Source organism: Rhineura floridana, chromosome 7, assembly GCF_030035675.1.
Source record: "Rhineura floridana isolate rRhiFlo1 chromosome 7, rRhiFlo1.hap2, whole genome shotgun sequence".
In the NCBI taxonomy this organism is placed as follows: Eukaryota; Metazoa; Chordata; class Lepidosauria; order Squamata; family Rhineuridae; genus Rhineura; species Rhineura floridana.
The window spans coordinates 104,489,302-104,513,126 of record NC_084486.1 but is presented as its reverse complement, the minus strand read 5'-3'; the positions used below and the strand labels follow the sequence as shown (position 1 = coordinate 104,513,126).

The following is a 23,825-nucleotide window of genomic DNA, read 5'->3' as shown; positions in this document are numbered from 1 at the left end:
CTCTGGATCCCTTTTTGAAGATTGGTGTTACATTTGCCACTTTCCAGTCCTCAGGCACGGAGGAGGACCCGAGGGACAAGTTACATATTTTAGTTAGCAGATCAGCAATTTCACATTTGAGTTCTTTGAGAACTCTCGGGTGGATGCCATCCGGGCCCGGTGATTTGTCAGTTTTTATATTGTCCATTAAGCCTAGAACTTCCTCTCTCGTTACCACTATTTGTCTCAGTACCTCAGAATCCCTTCCTGCAAATGTTAGTTCAGGTTCAGGGATCTGCCCTATATCTTCCACTGTGAAGACAGATGCAAAGAATTCATTTAGCTTCTCTGCAATCTCCTTATCGTTCTTTAGTACACCTTTGACTCCCTTATCATCCAAGGGTCCAATCGCCTCTCTAGATGGTCTCCTGCTTTGAATGTATTTATAGAATTTTTTGTTGTTGGTTTTTATGTTCTTAGCAATGTGCTCCTCAAATTCTTTTTCAGCATCCCTTATTGTCTTCTTGCATTTCTTTTGCCAGAGTTTGTGTTCTTTTTTATTTTCTTCATTCGGACAAGACTTCCATTTTCTGAAGGAAGACTTTTTGCCTCTAAAAGCTTCCTTGACTTTGCTCATTAACCATGCTCGCATCTTCTTGGCCCTGGCGGTACCTTTTCTGATCTGCGGTATGCACTCCAGTTGAGCTTCTAATATAGTGTTTTTAAACAACTTCCAAGCATTTTCGAGTGATGTGACCCTCTGGACTTTGTTTTTCAGCTTTCTTTTTACCAATCCCCTCATTTTTGTGAAGTTTCCTCTTTTGAAGTCAAATGTGAACATGTTGGATTTTCTTGGCAATTGGCCATTTACATGTATGTTTAATAGCACTGTGGTCACTGCTCCCAATCGGTTCAACAACACATCTCGCACCAGGTCCCGGTCCCCACTGAGGATTAAGTCCAGGGTTGCCGTCCCTCTGGTCGGTTCCATGACCAACTGGTCTAGGGAATAGTCATTTAGAATATCTAGAAACTTTGCTTCTTTGTCATGACTGGAACACATATGCGGCCAGTCTATGTCCGGGTAGTTGAAGTCACCCATTACTACCACATTTCCTAGCATGAGTCCCAATATGGCCTGTGAGGCAGTTTCCCCAAATCCATACCCACCTGCCCCACACCTGACATCATATGTGACACCAGGTGTGGGGCAGGTAGACTTGGCTGTTCCTCTGTGCTCCTGATTGCTCCTTGGCAACAGTGCTTTGCTGTCACTACCGATCACCTGATCAGCACTGACTTCAAGCCCATTGGGATTAGCTGTGGTACAGAGTTCCTGATGGGCAACTCCATAGCGCAGCTGACTCCTGCCTAAACCAGGGCTTGAAGTCAGCACCAATCAGGTCATGTGATCAGATCTTCCTTCGCAGTGTGCCGTGAACTCAAGCCAGGCTACAAAGGAAAAATAGCTCACCTGGTGTCATGGTGACATCAGATGATTGACATGTGACAGCCCCACCCACTTGTCAAAGTGGCCCACTGGAGATGAGGTGAATTCAGGACCTGGCCCACTAACTGGAAAAAGTTCCCCAGCCCTGTTTAAATGGAGATGCCAGGAACTGAACCTGGGACCTGCTGCATACAAAGCATACACTGCATATACTGAGCTATGCCTCCACCTTCTGCTAGGCATGGGAATAGCCTAAACTGTGTAGGGCTCTTAAGCTCCATGCCCTGGATGATGGAAATACACATACCACACAGAGAGAGGAGGGGAGAGATGGCATGCTGAGAAAAATCTTTGGCCACAGCTCTTGGCTTATTTAGAGCAGTGGTTCTCAATTTTTTTGGTTCGAGGCGCACTGCAAAACATAAAAATTTTCTGGCACACTTCGTGTACATAATTAAAAACATATTAATATATTTTAAACTATGAATAGAAATAAACTATAGAAAACTATTGCTTACCCTATACAAATGGGTTTCTTCTCATATTTAAAATATACTTTCATAATATTTGAGGCACACCTAGCCACCTCTTAGGGCGCACCAGTGTGCCTGGGCGCAACATTTGAGAATCACTGATTTAGAGCAAGATAAACCATGAGTCCTAGTTCACATGTAATGTTAAGCCAAACCATGGTTTAACTTTGGGTAATGTGACAGCAGTAAGACCAGGGGCATAGTGAAGCAGCTGCAGTTTTCTCTCTGCACCAGAATGCTCACACATCCACACTTAGCCAAGATTTGCTTAGGGTTATGTGCAAATGAGTCCTGTGTATGGGAGGGCTCATAAAATACTCCATATCAAATTATGTATTGTATTCAACTAAGTCCTACTCAGAATAGACCAATTTAAATGAATGAACCTAAGTTAGTCATGCCTATTACTTTAATGGGGCTACTCTAATACTAGTATTTAATACCCTATGTCTCTCCTCTATCACAACAGAAAAGGCACAGTAACTTGCTCAAATGTGGGGCATGTAAGTTGCTATCCTACATAACTGGCCAACAAGATATATAAAAATAAGTAATCAAAGTTTGAACGTGTTCTCCTGTCATTCTTAGAAATGTCATACTCAGAATGTGCAGCACGGACTTGGATGGAGGGCATTCGGTGGTTTCCTACCCTCACCTCATAAATTAGAACTGCCCTGGGTGGGCTAAATAACCTCCTTCCATCTTTCTCCTACCCTCCTTCCACACCTCACAAAATCATTTCTCATAGCATCCAGTCTCCCTCACTGTAAATCAAACCAGACATTACTCTATTTTTGTACTCGGCAATTATGGGTTTGTTTTGCGTTTTTAAAAAACCTAGGCTTAAGGACTCCCAATTTTCATCAGGACCACACTGCATGAGGAAGAAAGGTTGAACCCTTCCCTCCTCAGCTACAATCCCAATGAAAATCAGCCCCGGAACTGCAATTCACATGGGGGGGAAGGCTCCTGTTGGTGTCAATGGGAGCTTTTTTTCTTAAGGCCAATTGCAGCAATGTGCTCCTGATTTTTACTGCAATCATTGCTTGGGAGGGGAGAATTCATCCTCCCTGCATGCTATGGCCCCAGTAAAAATTAATCCTCACCTAGTTGTTTTTTAAAAAGCCATCCCTAGTCACTAGCTAAGCACACTGTATCATTTGGTCTTGAGAGAACTGAGCAGCAGAGATCAGTTGGGTAGATAGAAAAGCAAATAATGAGTGGATTGGCATTACCTTGAAAAGCAGAATTCTGGGGTGGCACTACATGCCTCTTTAGGCACCTGGCCATTTCTCTATGTCTCTTCCTCGTTAGCTTGGGGGGGGGGAGAATGCCATGATAGGATTAGTGGAAGCAAGGGAAGATGAACAATACAGTGGGGTGGACATAGCCCAATGACACAGGGCAAGGAGAAGAGGCTGGAACAAATGTGGGATGGAGGAAAAGTACTGGTAGCTTCCATACATCTCACCACAGCCTATGAAATTTTAGAAACTTCCTGCTGGTTAAGGAGACAGAAGAGAGAGAGAGCAAATAATACCAAAGTGGAATTTTTATCCCGGTGCAACTGTATACATCAGCATTTTACAACACATTCCCTCCCACACAAAAAAAATGGGAGTAGAAATTATATTCTTTATCTTTCATATTAATATATGTTAAGGAAAATATAGACAGAAAGGAATCACAATCTTCATCTCACAAATATGTCTTATGCTTAAGGTACAACACAGGAAGCACTGAGCCACTTTCCATCCATTTTCTTTAATTATCTCTATAAACATTTGCCCAGGGCTCTAAAGATAAGTTATCACTAGTCATAGCAAGATTCTATCATTTTAATTTTCTGTCTGAAAGGCATTAACAATATCCATGTGTACCAATAAGGCAGATTACACAGGGATAAGACAGAACAGTATAATTGATTTTCAACATACATTATTTTAATACGTAACACTGGAGCTATCATTACACATTTAGAGAACATGAGAGACAGATACACTGCAGCATACACCAACAATTTATGACTTCTGAAATCCTTTACTGTTTATTTAAAATGCAGTAACAGAAAACTGGATTTTAGTTACATTTTCTAAAATAAAAGCAAATACTGAAAAAGGATTCTTTGGGGTGAATGATAATCTTATTATGCAATAGCTGTTCTTCATTTATGGCTTCAATACAAATTCCAAATGAGTTTTGTTTTACTGGAAATGCTCTAGTGCAAACAGCAAAAATTTTATTTATTATTGCATTTATAGCCCACCTTTTCTCCAAGGAGCTCAAAGTGGTGCACATGGTTCTCCCCCTCCTCATTTAATCCCCACAACAAACCTGTGAGGTAGGTTAGGCTGAGAGACAGTGACTGGCCCAAGGTCACCACAATTTAACAGCTTCACTTGATGGTTATTCCCATTATGAGTCTAGCAAAGCAAAATGTCAAGGTATGACAGTAGTGAAATTGCAGCAAATCATTTTTGCTTACCCAGCATTGGAAGTTCAAATGCAAGTACAAAAGAAAATATATTGACTAAACAGCAAACTCTTCCCATGAGTTCTCTAACATCTCAGAAAGACCAGACAAAGGTCAAATCTCAGTGTCAGCTTGAGGGCTGGGGGCTGGGCAGTAACGAAGCAGCCGGCTGTTAGCTGGGCAATAAATCAGTCAAAGCCAGGCAGATAACGGAGGCCGGCTGGCAGAAGAAAGGCTTGACAAACTAACCAGTAGTAGTGTCCAAGAGCGTTGTCCAGGTAGGGAAGCAAAGTTCAGAAAGCCAGGGTCCAGTCCGAAGGTCTAGAGGCTAGCAACGGCGTTACACATGAGGGATCACAACCGACGTTGTAGTCAGCAGTCTTATGCAGCCATGAGCTGCCTTTTATAAGACTCCCTAAGCCAGGTGCCCGTGATTAGTCTCCCAGCTGCTCCGAGCTGCTTGTTCTTAAACGACACAATGGAGACTTCCAACTATGCTTGGGAGCCTACAATGCCACCAGGAATGCAAGGATAGACTGATTTTACTACCTCCTTGCATGAACAGATTAATTTTTTTTAGTAGGGATGGACTTTTATCCAAGACACTTTGCATGCAGGGTATCTGGACAATGTTTTCTCCAAATAGAGACTGTAACAAAGTGAACATACAGGCCTCAATAGATTCCAGGTGGTAAGGGTGCACATGACAAAACCCTCACTGGTCATTAACCCTTTGGTGGCTGCCTCTCAGGCAGTTAGATCTCTGGAGAAGAGGCATTTATCTAGTACAAGCCCTGGGCCCGGTTGCTGTTTTACCCTTTCAATAACCATTAGTAAAATAGAAACACAAAAGTAATAATACAGAGTTTAGTAAGTAGGTTTCCTTTTTGTGAAACTGCTAAATAAGGTTATCTACTGTTTTTCAACAATAGTTGCTTCCCCTTGATGGTATAAAGAAAACACAATGAGTGCCCAGAATACCTCTTTTTGTGGGGGTTTGCTCTTCAATAGGATTTCTCTCTAAAAACTCTCTCCCTCCTTTCAACCCTGCTTTTACAGTAAGGATTCTCCACGCTGAGGCTGCCTCTAGTGTTCCAGCTCGGGACTTCATGGCCTCCATAATGACCATGGGGCTGTCTCAAGTTGTCAGTGGCCTGATGCATAGGGCAAGGCATACCCTCAACTTCATTTTTGCTCCAGATGGAGTGGTCTGGAGATATGGGATGTGGATGTTACCCCGTTGTCATTGTCAGACCACTTCCTGATGAGGTTTAGACTTACGGCTCCAATCCTCCATTGCAGGGGTGGTGGACAGATTAAAATGATCCGCCCCCAGAGACTAATGGAATCCACAGGATTCTTAAATGCCCTGAGGGAGTTCCTAGTAGATACACCAGGTGACCTTGTTGAAGCCCTTGTCACGGTGTGGAATAGTGAGGTGTGTAGGGTTCTTGACATGGTAGCCTCTGAGGTCCCTCTCCAGCATTGTGGAGCCAGGTTTGCACCTTGGTACACCAGGGAGTTAAGGGCAATGAAACAGGCTGGATGACGGCTACAGCGCAAGTAGCAAAAGACGTGCTGTGAGGCTGATCGGACATGAGTCAAACATCATAACTGTGCCTGCTGTATGGTGGTGAGGGCGGCAAACAAGGCCCACTTCTCTGCCACCACTGCATCCTGAAGTAGCCGTCCAGTGGAGCTTTTCTGTATTGTTGGGGGTCTGTTGACATCAACTCCAGGAAATGGAGTTTTAGACCCTTTGCGAATTGTATGCAAGGCACTTTGAGGGTAAAGTTGCTCGCTTCCGTAGCAACCTTGATGTTCCATCCACATCTACTGTAGTCCCCAGTGAGGTGTTCAGTGTGAAGTCTGCTGCACCTTCTTAAGATCGGTTTCAGTTGATGCGGCCTGATGATGTAGACAAGGTGTTTGCGATGATGCAGCCAGCAACATGTCCTCTCAACCCTTGCCCTTCGTGGCTTATTAAAGCTTGCCAAGTGGGTTTGACCGAGTGGATCCAGGGTGTGGTCAATGCATTATTGCGTGAGGGAGTGGTTCCAGCCGCCCTGAAAGAGGCAGTGATCCAACCGCTCCTGAAAAAGCCCACCCTGGACCCATTGGTTTGTGACAACTACCACCCAGTCACAAATACCCCCTTTTTAGGGAAGGTGATTGAGAGGGTTGTGGTGCAGCAATTGCAAGTACTCTTGGGTGAAACAGATTATCTTGACCCATTCCCAGTCTGGGTTCAGGCCTGGTTATGGGACTGAATCAGCCTTCGTTGCCCTGATGGATGACCTCTATCAGGAGAAGGACAGGGGGAATGCAACCCTGTTATTCTTACCTGATCTCTTGGCGGCTTTTGATACCATTCACCGTGGTCTCCTTCTGGGCCGATATGGTGAGATGGATATTGGAGGTACTGTTTTACAGTGATCCCAAACCTATCTCCAGGGTCATTTTCAGAGAATAGCATTGGGTAATTGTCTTTTGGGCCACTGGCAGTTGAGCTGTTGGGTGCTGCTAGGTACCATCTTGTCCCCTATGCTGTTTAACATCTATATGAAGCCCTTGGGAGGGGTCATCAGTAGATTTGGGGCAAAGTGTCAGCAGTACACTGACAATATCCAGCTCTATTTTTCTGTAACATATGAATTGGGAGAGGTCATACAAGCTCTGGACCACTGCCTAGACTAGGTGGTGGGCTGGATGAGGGCGAATAAACTGACTCTGAATCCTAGCAAGACAGAGATGCTGTGGTTGGTGGTTCCCAAGTTCAGATAATTGGTCAATTGCCTGCTTTGGATGGGGTCGTACTCCCTCTGAAAGAGCAGGTCCGTAGTCTGGGGGTGCTCCTGGATCCATCTTTGTTGCTAGAGGCCCAGGTGATCTCAGTGGCTAGGAGTGCCTTTTACCAGCTTCAGCTGATAAGACAGCTGCAGCCGCTTCTGGACCAGGATAACCTGACCACTGTTTTCCACTGTTAACCTCCAGGCTGGATTACTGTAATGCGCTCTATGTGGGGCTGCCCTTGAGGTTGGTCTGGAAGCTGCAGCTGATGCAAAATGCAGCAGTGTGATTGCTCACTAGGACAGGGTTTCGCCAACATGTCACTCTGCTGCAGAATGAATTGCACTGGCTACCCATTAGCTATCAGGTTAAGTTACCCCTTATATACCTAGCTGATCACTGCGCTCTTCAGGTGAGGGCCATCTTATCAGGAGGTCCATTCTGCACAACACTGGAAATGGACTTTTAGTGTAGTGGAGCCTACCCTTTGAAATTTCTTCACCTTGAATATTAGACAGTTGCCATCTCTGTTACCTTTTTGGCGCCTACTGTAGACCTTCCTCTTTCAACAGCCTTTTAAGTAGAGACTTTATCCCAGTCTGCATCTGTGTTGGAATTGCTTTTTAATATGTTTTAAAGCTTTTTTTTAAATAAAAGATGTTTATAAAGCTTTTTTATAAAAGATGTTTATAAAGCTTTTTTTTAAAAAAAGTTGTTTGTAATGATGTTTTGTTTTAGTATGCTTTTAAGGATGTTTCGTTTTAATATATTTTAAAGGCTGTGTTTATGATGTTTTAGAGTGTTTTTAGTGCTTTTGTTTGCTGCCCTAGGTTCCTTCTGGGGGAAGGGTAGTATATAAATCTAATGACTAAATAAATAAATAAATAATCATGCAATGCATTAAGAGAAGTCAATTAAAAGAATTACTAGTTATCACCTCATACCACTCTTGAATGGGACCCACATTATATTCTTCAAAACCCCTTCCCTTTTTCATCCAACCTCATATGCTTACATCCTTAATAGCCCTATAACATACCGTATATTCCGGCGTATAAGATGACTTTTTAACCCTGGAAAATCTTCTCCAAAGTCGGGGGTCGTCTTATACGCCGGGTGTCATCTTATTAGGGTTGCCATATTGCCCGGATAGCCGGGTTTACCTGGATTCTAAGCATGCCACCCGGCGCCCGGCTAGCCCCTTAGGTGGCCCGGATTCTCAGCTTTCATTTAAAAAACAAATTAAGTTTCTAGGTGGTGCGGTTCTCGAGATATATATAAAAACGTCAGGCACCCCCCCCCGGTTAAATCTTTTTTTAAACTACTGTATAGCACTTCGTAGCTTTAACCCCGCCCGTTCAGGATTTCAGCCAATCAGTGAAGTGTTTGTTTGGTGGCAGTGTCTGCAAAACCTCATTGCGAGGCCAGAAAATGGTGGTTTCCCCTCCTGTTTATCTGAAAATCTCATAAATTTGGGTAGGTATATACATTTCAGTTTTTCCCCCTGTTGTGTGTAGGAGTCAGATCCTGGGCAGTGTTCTGAAAACCTTCCCAATAGTTGCTTTTGGGGGTAAAAACAGTGCTAATCCCATATGTCCAGAGTAAATCCTATTGAATTCAGTAGGAATTACTTTTGAGTAGACATGATTATGAATGTGCTGAAAATCAATGGGACTTTGGAGTGAATGTAAAAAAGAATTGTGTTTGTGTTCTCTTTCTGCCCCCCCCCAGTCCTATTTTAAAGCAAGTAGGCAGGGCTTACTTAGGTATTGCAGTTTTTATTCTGTAGGAAACTAATACTGATTTTTAAAAAAACTAATACTGATTTTTCTGCAATGACCAATTGGTTTGACAATAAACTATTATATGGGCTGTATGTATTTATACATCTGCAGTGTGTGCGTGTGTGTATGGAGTCTTTCCAACACCCCTGTGAGGTAGGGTTGGAAACCAAGGCAGCTCACAACAAGAAATAAAGCCATTTAAAATCCAATAACCATAAAAACAAGTATAAACAGTTGCAAAACAGTGTAAAGTGGCATGATTCGGAATTTTGGGTTGTGTGAATGAAGTTGCTTATCACTTGAGGTTGCATTTCTGTCCCTGTTTGAGTAAGCCCCATTGAATACGCTGGGACTTGCTTCTGAATAAATAAATTTAGGATTGCACTATAAATATCTTTACAGTTTGTGTAAATAATAATATATTTGATAGTTATGCTTATATAAATATTTCTTCATTTATCATATTTTTGGTTTTTGGTTAGGAATCCTGACTGGTTGTGAGATGCTTAGTTTTTTGCCTTATAGGAATCTTGTTGTGGTTGGTATGGTATTACATTTAGGAAAGTGTTATTGCCTTCTGTATTTTTTTTCCTATTTGCATTTCACTTATCTTTAACCTCACTCCGTTACAGCCATAGAAGCAACAGCAGCATATGCAAGATAATTAACTCCCATTAGTGATAAGAACAAGAATTTATAATTATTATTTCAATTAAAACAAGAGGCTTATCAATACTTTGAAGAGGACCAGATATTTATTTTCTTTCTGAGCCCAGGACTGGGTCTTTCATGATGTGTGGGGGGGGGGGGAGCAGGAGAGTAGTCGATAAGACAGACATCCTGGCATTGATAATCAAATTAGCAAGGTATGTGTGGGGTTGTTGTACACTTCCAGGCTCAGTTTCATTTTGAGTATGGAGGTGGAACCTGTGTAGATGTGGTTATCAAAGGGAGAAGAAATTTTGAGTTAAGCAAAGCTCTGCTTTTATAAAACCTAAGAAACATACAGTACCTTGAATGTGTGAGTGCCTGCACCAGTGGAATACTGGAGGAACTTGTAAAACTTGCTGCAACAGTATTTAGAACTGAGCATGTGGTGTGAAAGACTCCTTTTCCTAACATTTTGGCTTGTTTTTCTCTGATTGTGTATTTTTATTGTTTTTACTATATTTGTAAGCTGTGCTGAGCTCTGTTTTTAACAGCAAAAGGGCAGGATATAAATTCTCTTAATCAATCAATAAATACTCCATAGTGTTGGAAACTAGAGTCTAGGCATTTAATGTTGCTTTTAAAAAAAAGATTTCTCACATCTTTCCCCAGTTTTTGGTGGTAATTCCTAGGCACAAAAACAAAACAACTGGACAATCCAAATATTAATATTTATAAGTTTATAAGTGACAGTTTTCCTGCTAAGTACCTGCATGTCATAAGCAGGGGTAGTCTTATACGGCGAGTATATCCCAAACTCTATATTTTAACTGGAAAAGTTGGGGGTCGTCTTATACACCCAGTCGTCTTATACGCCGGAATATACGGTACTATGCAAATACATCACCCTCCTCCCCAACTCAGAAGTATAGACACTTGTAGTGTCAGTACTAGGTGAGTGCACACATTATCCACTTAGCAGGATGTTCTACTCACTACCAGGGTCATCTGTGGTCTAGGACCTAATACATATGAGCTCCACACTTCACTCTGGCAAAACGTATTGGGGTGCCTTCTTTTCTCTACAAGGCAGCTACTTCTAAGTGACACAATGAGGTGCTGCAGTTTTATTATTCCTAATCTAGATGAAATACAGTCAATTAAAAACTACTGCCATATTTTTTAAAAGAAAAATACTTGCTTTAGATTGCCAAATTCTTCATGAGGTCACGCCAACGTTTACTTCTGGTGAAAATAAAATCCAAATCTTCCAATTCTAACTGCAGTGGTCTTTCAGTGATAGTCCTTATCACTAATCCCTCCAAGTGTCTTCCTAACGGTGCTGCATGCAGAATACGCTTCCTCCTTCCTGTCTGGCCATGGTTGTTTGCTTGGTTAATGGAAGGTATTTCTCAAGCTGTCTGGTGTAGTGGTTAAGGTGTTGGACTAGGACCTGGGAGACCAGGGTTCGAATCCCCACACAGCCATGAAGCTCACTGGGTGACCTTGGGCCAGTCACTGCCTCTCAGCCTCAGAGGAATGCAATGGTAAACCCCCTCTGAATACCACTTACCATGAAAACCCTATTCATAGGGTCGCCATAAGTCGGAATCGACTTGAAGGCAGTACATTTCATACATTTCAATGTTGCCTGTGGATTTAACTCATAGATGTCAGTTCCTGCCTCCCACATACTGATTTGCATTGGGTTTGCACCAGGAAAGGCACTGCCATATCTTCCTCCTGCTCCCATATGTTGTATGTATGGAGAGGGATTGGGTAGGATGATTTCATCTTAACACTGGTATCATCTTCCGGCCTTGTTAATGCCTCCCTTGTTTGGCTAGTGTGAGGATGCCATAGCAAAAAAAACCCCTTTTAATAAGTAGTAGCAGAGTCACTGTTCATGTTGGTATGTCAGCGCTAATACCTACAGCAATTCTGCATGAGTGTTACAGTGCGTGTACATGACTGCAACTACATTACACACATCAGTGTTAGAGCTTGTGTAGCAGATGCTGGGAGAGTGCAACTATAGGACTGGCTGCTGTGACAAATAGGCTCCAGCACAACCTCACCTTGTAAGGTAGGCTAGGCTTCCAAAGGCCTGGGTACATCTTTGTCCAGAGAGGTGTTATGGAAGGCAGGGGGAAAGGTTGGTTTTTTGTCATAGCCTAGTAGTTAAAATAAAAAAAACATTAAGACTAGGAAGGAATCTGATAGCTAAAACATGAAAGGAAAAACAAAACAAAATTTACTGTGTGTAGGACAGTCTTTGTATAATGGAAAATGAATAGATAAAACAAATATGCAAAATATGATTACTACAGATACTATTTCCATCTTGCATGTAGAAGCTATTGAAAAGTATGTGCCTATGCAAGCATGTGTGCATAACTACACACCCAAGAGTATGTCTGTGAATGGTATATCTTAGGGGATGTGTAAATAAAAGCTAGAAACGACTTGAAGTGAAATGAATGAACATTAAATTATAAGCCCCTATAAGACCTGATAGTCCTTAATATTAAAAAAACCCTGATGATTTAGTAAAATTAAAAAAGTAACACAAACAAATGAAAGCATGTATTATGAAATCAACAGAGGATGGAATAATTTACTTCAAACTACATAGCACTTAATTGGGAAAATGTCTGCAGAAAACCCCCTGCACAGTCTAGATATTTTCATCACACAAGCATGAACACACACACACACACGGGGGGGGGGGACACCATATCTTCTATTCACCCTTGAAAGGGCTATACTGACAAAGCATTCAAAACATGCTTTTGAGAAATAGTTTTGGGGCAAATTATGGTTAGCACCAAACACACTTTGTTAAATTCACATGTCACAGCAAACCGTTACACAAACAAGAGACAGATGAGGGAAGATGGAAAGAGCATGCAAGCCCATCATTGTACATTCCTAGTCCTCTAAGCCATGGCTCTGGTAACTGTTAATGTCTGAATTAAGCTTATATTTATTTTCAACAAGTTCAAACAGAAACAAAGTATCTTTAACCAGCAAATGTGATGTAGATGTTTTCTCAAACTATTTTTTTCTGCATGAATGCCTCTCACCATATGTAATTTTTCAGTACTGCAAGATGCTTCCTGAAAGAGCATTCAAATCAAGCATGTGAGCTTTTGTGGCAGGACAGATAGGTCTTGTCTTTACCAGACATGATTACAAGTCCCTTTTTGGGCAAATACACAATTTTAGCCTAAACTGTTGCATTATATATAGTAAAGGCTACTGCATAAAAAAGACTAACTTTTCATTATGAAGTGTAGAGCCTCAGCAATTTTCTTTTCTCCTGTCTTTCATTTAACGAAGTTTCTGAATAGCCTTCTTACATTCCTAAACTGAGAGTTCATGGAAACCTTTGAGATCTACAGTACTTCAATAGCTGTTACAATATACTTCCAACAATCCAAGTATCTGTGAATATTCTGAGGCATATAAACAGAGCTCCCAGGAAGCATACGCTTCCTAACTCTCTACAGCAGAGGTTCCCAAACTGTGGTCCACAGACCACCAGTGGTCTGCAAGCTTCATTTAGGTGGTCCATGGCATGTTTGCATTAAATATTCTTATTGATTTTAATTGTATTTTAAATTGCTTCTTTTATTTCTTATATTGTATTTAACTCAAACACAAAAAACAAAAAAGGAACCAAGATGATGCTCATTTCTAGAGCCAGTTCTGCCACACAAAAGCTGCCTTAGACTGTTTATTCTATGGAATGCAAATTGTAATACTGCACAATAAAATACAATATAATAAAAGAAGCAATAAAAATACAATAAAAATCATACAGCATCTAGCACAGTGCATTACGATTGCTACAACAGACAGAAAAATCATTAAGTGGCCTGCCAAGACAATTAGCAATTTTCAAGTGCTCCATGTGGGGGCAGGGGAGTTTGGAAGCCACTACTCTGAAGCATTGGGACATTTTTAGTATACATGTCTGCACATTGGAGCTCCTACATTTATTAGTAACTTGACCAAGACAGATGTGTCATAGTTCAGAATTAAAAATAAACTTTCCTTTTTATTGAGGAGTCAAAATCTGAACTTGTGAAATTAAAAAAAACCTATTCACTCATAGGCAAAAAAACCTTGCAGTTTAAGAATGTAACTATAGCCAACAGATATTTCTATCAAACTTTAAAAAGCAGGGAAATTGGGCAACTATAGTGATTGCTATAGAACCCTCCGTGGCACAGAGTGGTAAGCGGCAGTAATGCAGCCGAAGCTCTGCTCACAGCAGGAGTTCGATTCCAACGGAAGGAGGAAGTCAAATCTCCGGTAAAAGGGGTCGAGGTCCACTCAGCCTTCCATCCATCCGTGGTCGGTAAAATGAGTATCCGGCATATGCTGGAGGGGGGGGGGTAAAGAAAGGCCGGGGAAGGAACTGGCAATCCCCCATATATACGGCCTGCCCAGTAAACGTCGCAAGATGTCACCCTAAGAGTCAGAAACTGCCCTACAAAAATGCAAACACAATTTGGGTTGGTCTTTCACAGTCCAATCCACTTCCTGAGCAGCTTGGAAGAATTTAGTAACATGTGACTCTGGGCAGGGGAGGAGGAAGAGGGGAAGGGAGAAAGAAGGAAGGGAGATGAGATGGGAAGGAGGGGAGGGGAAGGTAGGTCTGATCATTTGCATGCTTTTTGAATTCAATGGGATTTATTCCCATACAATCATGCTTAGAATAGGTAAAACTGATCATGGAGGAGGGGGAGGGGTGAAGGGAAGGGGGAGGGAAAGGGCAAAAGGGAGGGGATAGGAGAGAGCAGGAGGGGATAGGAGAGAGCAGAAGGGGAGGGCAGATTTGATCATTTGCATGCTTTTCAAATTCAGTGGGATTTACTCCTGTACAATCATGCTTAGGATGGGTGAAACTGACTTGGAGAATGGGCAGGGAGGGGGGGAAGGGGAGGAGATTGGGTGGGCAGGCAGTGGGGAGAGGGAAACCCCTTTCCTTTCCAAAAGGAAAACATTGTGAACAATATTGTTTTTCAGGGTTTCTCCCACCTTTTTATTCTACAGTAGACACATGTAGTCTCCACCCAAATTTAAACCAAAGCTGTCCCTGACCACATTCAAACCAGACTTTTATTTTACTTTCTACAGCCATGGCTTCCCCCAAAGAATCATGGGAAGTGTAGTTTGTGAAGGGTGCTGAAAGTTGCTAGGATAGGCCCTATTCCCCTCACAGAGCTACAATCCCCAGAAGAGGGACTGACTGTTAAACCACTCTGGCCACTGGAGCTCTGTCAGTTGAATAGGAGTCTCCTAACTACTCTCAGAACCCTTCACAGACTACACTTCCCAGGATTCTTTGGGGGAAGCCATGACTTTCTAAAGTGAGATAACGGTCTGGCGTGGGTGTGGCCACCTGATTAGGCATGCCAAGCAGCTGTGAGTCTGCCTTTTAGAACAGACAGTTGGCTCTTACTGAGCATGCCTGACATTATAAGAGAGTTCAATGTTAAATTTCTTAAATTAATTGAATATCAGCCAGGCATTTTTTAAACTTTTAAATTGCAGAAGATCAAGGTCAGAGTATGGGGCAGGTCAGTAATAGGATTACAGGTACTCTGTGAACATGGCTGATTTTTAATTAATTTCAACAAATTTTGAGACCACTGACAGAGTCCAACAGGATGTCTGGATTTTTTTTCTCGTTTTACACTTTGAACGCTCAATTCTCTCTGACTATTTTGTGAATCTCCATGGTTGTTAAGAGGGTTGTTAAGCAAGCGTTTCTGAGTTCAGGACTATAGGTTTTGTAATGTTTTGTTTTGAAATGTGCTTGTGGGAAGCAGCGGAATGGCATGGGGGGTATTTTCAATTTAACATTGCTGAATGCGAAAAATCCATGCTGGCTATAATATACAGCCACTCTTGTGGCTGTATAATTATTTTCAAAGCACAAATATCATCATCTACAATTGAAAAGGTTTATAAGATGACCTGTTGCTAACTCCAGCACTTGATAGTAATACAAACCAACATGACAGACAACAAACTGATAACAGACAAGCAAAAGGAAAACAGAGTAGGAACTGGAGGAGGGAAAGTTAATAAAGACGAATACAGAAAAAGTATATATGGACCCAAATCACTGCAACAAATTAAGAGTTTGTGTGCTTAGCATCAGGCAGATTAGCATAGGAGTCAAGAGAATAAATAAAAGCTGCTCTACGAATGTAAGCACATCCGGTTACCACAGGGCTGGAGGAAAAGCATGACAAGATCTGATAAAAGTTTATCAAAGAACAAAACAGTTTATAAAAGAACAAAACAGTCTTGTGATAAAAATGACAGCCACCATGCTGGGGCATCCATGAAGCACTGCTCTAAAACACAAAACAAAAACAAAAACAAACACAAAACAAAAACAAACACAAAACAAAAACATGCCACTATGTTTTTAAGATGGCCTTCTGATTCTATGCCTGTTTTGTGACAGAACTGTACATTACATTTCAAATACAGAAAACCCAGTCTTCTCTTTCCTCCTAATATTAATGAAGAGCAGACATCAGCTGGAGAAAATTATTAGGTAGGAAGAGAGTGCTTAACCTAGCCTTTGCCAGCTACCAACCTGGTGCCCCTACAGATGTTTTGGAAGGGCACAAAGTTGCCAAAGATAGACTTAACATATAAGAAATATGCATTTGCTGAGGCAATGCGTATTTCTGCACTCAGAGAAATAATTTATACAGTAATAGTACCTTCAGCCATCAACAAACCCTTAGATATTGATGTGTACTGCCAAAAATAAAAATGTTTAATTTTTTTTTAAAAAATCTCCCATTTCCCCCTCCCCATTACCTTAAAGCAGTTCTGACATAATATGTGCATCTATAAATCCTGGAGCACATATATTTCAATTATAAATGGCGATCCAAGGCACATTCAGCTGAAAATATTGAGCTACAATGTTAATCAATACAATTTGCTTGCAGACTATCTCATGAGCTGAATTCATAGACAGCTGCAGCTCAGAGGTCATCTTTGAGCACGGTCTGTGAATGATTCATTTTGAACTGCTTTCATATGTCTACTTACTGGAAATCTTTGCAAGAACCCAACCATGGTCACAAATTGTTAAAGTGGAGCTGTAATTTGTAGCATTTGCAATACATCATTTAAATAACTTCACCACAGCTTCAACCCTCAGACCCTTTGTTTTCTCTCATGTATGTTCAATAGTATGGGAAAATAAATACCTGTCATACCAAAGGACACTAAACTAGTTAAAGAACAGGTAGCTCTGTCAAGAGATCCTGAAAACAGAGTTAACCGGAAACAAGATCTTCAGCAACTCTTAGCTCCAAGCAAAATATGAAATATGAATAAAAATATGCAAGAAGAATGAATTCAGACCCTCCCAAATGAACTTCGCCACCACAAGTGTAGGACTGAAGTGGACAAGCAAAACAAACAGAAGTCAGCAGCTGAGGGATGGTGCTGAAGGAATTCAATATGCAGTATCAAGGTGCATGCTAAACATAAAGCAACAGGCCTTCTGCCAATGCAAACATCAAACAGTCAAAAAGCACTGTTGTTGTTATGTGCCTCCAAGTCGACTGTGACTTATGGCGACCCTATGAATCAGAGACCTCCAAGAGCATCTGTCATGAACCACCCTGTTCAGATCTTCTAAGTTCAGGTCTGTGGCTTCCTTTATGGAATCAATCCATCTCTTCTTTGGCCTTCCTCTTTTTCTATCTACTCCCTTCTGTTTTTCCCAGCATTATTGTCTTTTCTAGTGAATCATGTCTTCTCATGATGTGTCCAAAGTATGATAACCTCAGTTTCATCATTTTAGCTTCTAGTGATAGTTCTGCTTTAATTTGTTCTAACACCCAATTATTTGTCTTTTTTGCAGTCCATGGTATCCTCCAACACCACATTTCAAATGAGTTGATTTTTCTCTTATCTGCTTTTTTCACTGTCCAACTTTCACATCCATACACAGAGATTGGGAATACCATGGTCTGAATGATCCTGACTTTAGTGTTCAGTGATGTATCTTTGCATTTGAGGACCTTTTCTAGTTCTCTCACAGCTGCCCTCCCCAGTCCTAGTCTTCTTTTGATTTCTTGACTATTGTCTCCATTTTGGTTAATGACTGTGCCGAGGTATTGATAATCCTTGATAAGCACTAGTGGGGGGGAAATCCTGACATGCTGCAGTTAGCATGATACCTTTTGCCCATCACATAGAAAAAATAACTAAACTTCTTTCAATTTACTCATTGCTTTGCCTGCATTTTTATAATTTCAAGCAGACGATATGAAATACTGATTTTGGTGGACAAAATTTTGAAGTTCATTAGGGACAAAACATATGTGTCATGCTGATTCATAATATATCCATAAATATACGGATGATTTTGAACACAGAAAATTAGCTCTCCATCTCTCTATTCACAATAAAGAAAGTTTTTCAGAATTAATATATAATAGCATGGAACTATTACATAAAATGTAATGAGATGAATATGGGGCTGTGTGAACAGAAGGCCGCTTGAGCAAACAGGCTTGTTGCTCCATCTAATAGTCTGCTTTATTGACACAATAATCTGCTTTACCAACACACTTTTTCTTTTATTTACATTCTTACTTATGACTTAAGGACAACCCAATGGCTGCTTGAGACAACCCTTCCACTGAACTTCTGTTCAAATTGGTAGCCTATAATTATTATTATTATTATTATTATTATTATTATTATTATTATTATTATTAGTCAGCACACCTTTCCTCCAAGGAGCTCAAGGTGGCTTACACAGTTCTCCCCTTCTCAGATTTATCCTCACAACAACCATGTGAGGTAGGTTAGGCTGAGAGACTATGACTGGCTCAAGGTCACCCAGTAAGCTTCATGGTGCAGTGGGGGTTTGAATCCTGGTCTCCCAGGTCACAGTCCAACACTAACCACTTTGCTGAGGTAATAGATATTTCTACAAGTATATTTATACCAGCCTTTAAACTGTCCTTCCTGAAATCTGTTTTTCTGGCCCATTCAAGGAACTGGTTTGAGAAAAACTGATGTCACAAAGAGCTTGAAAATTTAAAGTAAATCCTTGAAGAATGCACAGATCTCCCTGCATACTTCTCTCACTGACTGCTAGAAACGAAATCCTTCATTATTTACATAGATGAGAAACACACAAATTGTGGCATCAAGAGGGATATATTTATATTGAAGATAGCATATCAATTCTTAAATACTAAGTAATAATTTAAAAGGTAAGTTTTAATCCAAACATCCCTTAAATAACCCACACATTCCTTTACACAAGATTATATGTTCTACTGCAGCATAAAAAAGAAATGGCAAGTTAGAACCCTTCCCCCAAAAAAGCTATTCTGTGTTTGTGAAATTATTTTTAGTTAGTATACCACTGACAAGCAGACACAAGTGAAGTGTGTACAAGGTCTCACATACAAGCATTTGTGCAGTACCTGTCACAGAGAGAGTTAAGTGTCACTGTGGCAAACTGACATAGAGAAAAAGTTATTCTTTCCAGCTTTAAACTCAGTTTTATCAAATATTTAGAAATATTTTATGGCTCAGTTGATTTCAGTTTATCAACATACACTTTGTCAGAAAGAATACATATGGCTCCAAATCCTTTCTTTAAAACATTAGACCTCGCAAATTTAGGAAGTAATTATTTTTGAGATGACGTAATTCAAATTACTCTGTAAGTTTTTTTATACTGTGAACTTATATAAATGTTTGTTATTGTAAAATCATTCTGTCCAATTCTCAATTGAGTTAAAGCCAAAATAATGAGATTTAGAATTCATTCCAATGGGGCAATTTCAGATTGAATGCAAGTATGATAAGCATGTATGATTGTAGTGGTACAGTTTGTGCAGTTGCTGTAAAGAGTCAACAGTGTTGCAGTTCTGACATTATGCTATCCAATTGCCGAGTTTGGCAAACTGGGGGTTCCACATGGGCTCATGCATTTTTTTCTATCCAGGTCTACATAGTGGACAAGTGAAATTGTCACATAGATATGCCTGTTCTAGATCAATTACAAAGAAACAATCCAGCCTAAAGATGACATTTTCCTATTGAGATGGATCTATTACCATTTTATGTCTCTGGAATTAATGGATTTAAAGAGCAGCATTAGAGGGATGAGGGCCTTTTCAATGGTGGCACTGCAACTGTGGGACACACTTCCCAAACAGGTAAGGAAAGCACCAATATTTATGTCTGTCTTTTAAAGAAAAGGTCAAGAAATTTCTTTTCACAGGTGCTTTCAGTTGTATTTATGGTTTCTACTGTTACCGTATATTCCGGCGCATAAGACGACTGGGCGTATAAGACGACCCCCAACTTTTGAGAAGATTTTCCTGGGTTAAAAAGTCATCTTATACGCCGGAATAACAGCCCCCCAACCACAGCCACAACTCTTCAACCCACTTGCCCCCACAGCAACCCGCCCCCAGCCGCAAGAAAGACCCTGATCCCCGTTTAAAAAGCCAGCGTCCCTCTCCCCTTTCTTCCCTGCGTGGCCAGCGCCCCCTCGCCCCATAGCCCGCACCGACCTTTGCCCACCAAGAAGTGGATGTCGCTGAGCACCTCGTTCTTGAAGAGGAAGGCGAAGCGCTCCTGCACCGTCAGCTTCGTCCCCTGCCAGTTGTAGGCCGGCTCCCGCGGCGCCAGCAGGCTGGAGGCGGCGGCGGCGGCAGAGGGCGCTGAGGAGGAGGCCGCAGGGGCAGCTGTCAGCAGCGGGTTCCCGCCTCCGCCACCTCCCGCTGCTGCTGCTGCTGCCGCCGCCCGGTGGTTGTGCGTTAGTGGAGGTGCCGGCGCGGCCTGCGGCAGCGAGAGCAGCGAAAGCAGCCCGCCGTTGGCCGCCCGAGGAGGAGCCGCCGCCGCCGCCGCAGCCCCGTCACTCGCCTGAGCAGCCGTGGGCGGAGGTGCAGCAGCAGCGGCGGCGCAGGTGAGGCCGCCACGGAGGAGAAGGACGCAGGGAGGCTGCTGCTGCTGCTGCCGCCGCCCGGTGGTTGTGTGTCAGCGGAGGTGCCGGCACGGCCTGCGGCAACGAGAGCAGCGAAAGCGGCCCGCCGTTGGCCGCCCGAGGAGGAGCAGCCGCCGCCGCCGCCGCCCCGTCGCTCGCCTGAGCAGCCGCGGGCGGAGGAGCAGCAGCAGCGGCGGGAGGCGGTGCAGGCGAGGCTGCCACAGAGGACGCGGGGAGGCTGCTGCTGCTGCTGCTCCCCACCCCGGCTGCCATTTTGTGGCGCAGGAGGCCGCGCAGGAGATGGCGGGGACGGAGGATCAATGGGGATTCCCCTCAGGGGAGGGGACACCGGGCCAGGCTGCAAGCAGGAGAAATACTATATTCCGGCGTATAAGATGACCCCCAACTTTTGTGAAGATTTTCCTGGGTTAAAAAGTCGTCTTATACGCCGGAATATACGGTAATTTTATTTTATCCAAGTTTTACTGATCTGCTCTGTCTAAGTTTTCCAAATCTTTTAGGTATCAGTTGTCCTTCTCATGCTGTTTTATTAATTATTGCTTTTATTGGCTGCAAACCATTTTTTATATTGTTTAATAGTAAAATGGCCTACAAATATTTCAAATTAAAAAAGTACAATGTCAATTCTATAGCAGGGAGCACCACATACTTGGGATAGAGAAATGTTAGTAAGAGTGAGGAAGACCACAATCCATGTTATTTATTTTTATTATTACATTTATATTCCACCTTTCCTCAAAGGAGCTCAAGGTGGCATACCTCACCTCACAATTTTACCCTCACAACAACCTGCAAGATAGGTTAGGCTGAGAGATAGTGACTGGCCTAAGGTCACCCAGTGAGCTTCATGGCCAAGCAGGGATTTCAACCCTGATCTCTCAGGTCCCAGTCAGACATTGGCTCTCCATGTGTTATCCTTGGGTTGAAGGTCTAAATGGAATAAAGTTGTATTCCAAGGTCAGTAAAAGGCAGCAACGGATGGGGATCTCTTAAGGATCAGCAGTGATCCTCACCCACTACTTTTTGAAGACTAAAAGATAAGAAGAGGCCACATCCTCAGCAGGAGAACCAGCCAATCTATTTTATTATTTATTTATTTATTTAATGGATTTATATTCCGCTCTAGTTCAAAAAATTTAGAATTCAGAGCGGAGAACAGTAAGGCATAGTCCAATACAAAATACTAAATAACGCAATTAAAAAATATGAAAGTATATCTACTAAAACAATTTTCTACAACATTTTCAATCAGACGTTAAAAGCTTGGTAAAATAAAAATGTTTTTATCCGGCGCCGGAAATTGATGATAGAAGTGGAAAGTCGTATCTCGGGCGGAAGCTGGTTCCATAAGGAGGGAGCGGCAACCGAGAAAGTCTTATTTCTGATAGCCGTATGTCGGATGGTAAATGTTGATGGAACAATCAGAGTAGATTCGGTGGTCGATCTGATAGGACGGGAAGACTGGAATTCAGAAAGACGATTAGTCAGATATATCGGTGCTAATCTGTGTCGGGCTTTAAATGTTTGAACCAGAATCTTGAACTGGTGCCGGAATTCGATGGGGAGCCAATGTAGATGATAAAGAAGGGGCGTAGTGTGGACCCACGGACTGGTTCTAGTGATCATTCTTGCTGCTGCTCTTTGAACTAATTTAAGAGGTCGGAGCGATTTTGCAGGTAGTCCGATGTATAGGGAATTACAATAGTCTAATCGCGAGGTCACTAGTGCTTGAGTAACTTTTCTTAAATCAGACGTTCCCAGAAACGGTCGAAGTTGACAAACGAGTTTTAATTTAGCAAAAGCCGTTCTAGAAACAGCCGTAATCTGGGGTTCTAAGGTCAGAGCTGAATCCAAAATTATGCCCAAGCTACGGACTTGAGTCTTTAGGGGAAGGAGAACTCCATCTAGTGAAGGTAAATTGCCTAATTCTTGTGGAGGACTTTTTCCGATGAGAATGACCTCTGTTTTTTCTGGATTGAACTTTAGTTTGTTCCTGTTCATCCAGTTTTGCACTGCCACAAGACATTGATTAAGGGGATAGACAGCATCTTTTGCATTCGGTGGAAAAGAGCAATACAGCTGAGTATCATCCGCATATTGGTGATAATGAATTCCAAATAAATTCCTGAATAATCTTACCTAAAGGTCTCAGATAAATGTTAAACATTGGGGACAGGACAGAGCCTTGTGGGACGCCAAACCGTAGAGGCCAGGGTGTGGAATGATAATCCCCAAGGGCAACTCTCTGAGTCCTGCCCTCTAAGAAGGAGCAGAGCCACTGTAAAACTATACTTCTAAATCCTATTTGATATAGGCGATCTAAAAGGATGTCATGATCGATAGTATCAAAAGCGGCAGATAGATCTAATAGAACTAGCAGGGATAAATTACCCTTATCTAGTTCTAGCCGAAGATCGTCCATTAGAGCAACTAAAGCTGTCTCAGTTCCGTGATTCGGCCTAAAGCCAGATTGAAAGGGATCGAAGCCACAGGTGGAGTCTAGAAATGTTTGTAATTGAGTGGCTACAGCTCTTTTGATGACTTTGCTCAAAAAAGGCAGATTGGATACTGGACGGAAATTATTTAACAGTGCGGAATCAAGAGAAGGTTTTTTTAATAATGGGGTAATAACAGCTACCTTCAGACATTCAGGTAAATAGCCTTGTTGGAGGGAGGAGTTGACAATTACACTGAGCCAGTTAGCTAATTCAGCTCTAGATATTTTTATGAGCCAGGAAGGGCATGGATCGAGTGGGCAAGTAGTGGGATTCATACCCTTCAGAGATTGGGAGATGTCTTCAGGGAAAACAAATTGAAAGGTAGAAAAAAGAGAGGAGTCATGAGCTTCAGATGTAGTATTATTTTCGTCTGTCGTGGTGGTATGATCTAAGATAGAACGAATCTGATCAATTTTAGCCTCAAAGAATGTTGCAAATTCTTGGCAGCGAGCCTGAGAATGAATTGTATGCGAAGCGGATTGTGGCAGATGCAGGAGATTATTCACTATGCGATAAAGTTCTTTTGGTTGATTATTCGCTAAAGCAATTTCCGTTGAGTAAAAGGATCTTTGGGCTGCATGTCTAGCTGAGGTATAAGTTTTAACGAATTTTTTGACAGCAACCCGATCAAGTGGATC

General features: G+C 42.0%; 1 protein-coding gene and 1 long non-coding RNA gene across 8 annotated transcripts in view; one reads left to right on the top strand and one right to left on the bottom strand.

Annotated features, from left to right (window-relative positions):
• The window catches only part of PXYLP1 (2-phosphoxylose phosphatase 1), a 111,914-nt gene that overhangs the window by 45,646 nt on the left and 42,443 nt on the right, over positions 1-23,825 (bottom strand). Inside the window, exon 1 of one of the 6 annotated variants that reach the window (XM_061636778.1) lies at positions 16,513-16,600. The exons of 3 other annotated variants lie outside the window; for them this stretch is intronic. Coding sequence is in view for 1 of the 3 variants with exons in the window: in XM_061636775.1 (XP_061492759.1) it covers positions 4,448-4,514 (67 nt within the window). In the remaining 2 variants the exon portion in view is untranslated. Of the gene's footprint in view, positions 1-4,447; positions 4,545-4,684; positions 4,796-16,512; positions 16,601-23,825 lie in introns of those variants that run through there. 2 more of the 6 variants (XM_061636776.1, XM_061636775.1) reach the window with 2 other exon arrangements.
• LOC133389334 (uncharacterized) overlaps positions 16,773-23,825 on the top strand; it is a 32,474-nt gene continuing 25,421 nt past the window's right edge. Inside the window, exons 1-3 of one of the 2 annotated variants that reach the window (XR_009764069.1) lie at positions 16,773-17,353; positions 18,717-18,938; positions 19,682-19,895. This is a non-coding gene — a long non-coding RNA (uncharacterized LOC133389334). The remainder of the gene's footprint in view (positions 17,354-18,716; positions 18,939-19,681; positions 19,896-23,825) is intronic. The other variant, XR_009764068.1, reaches the window with a different exon arrangement.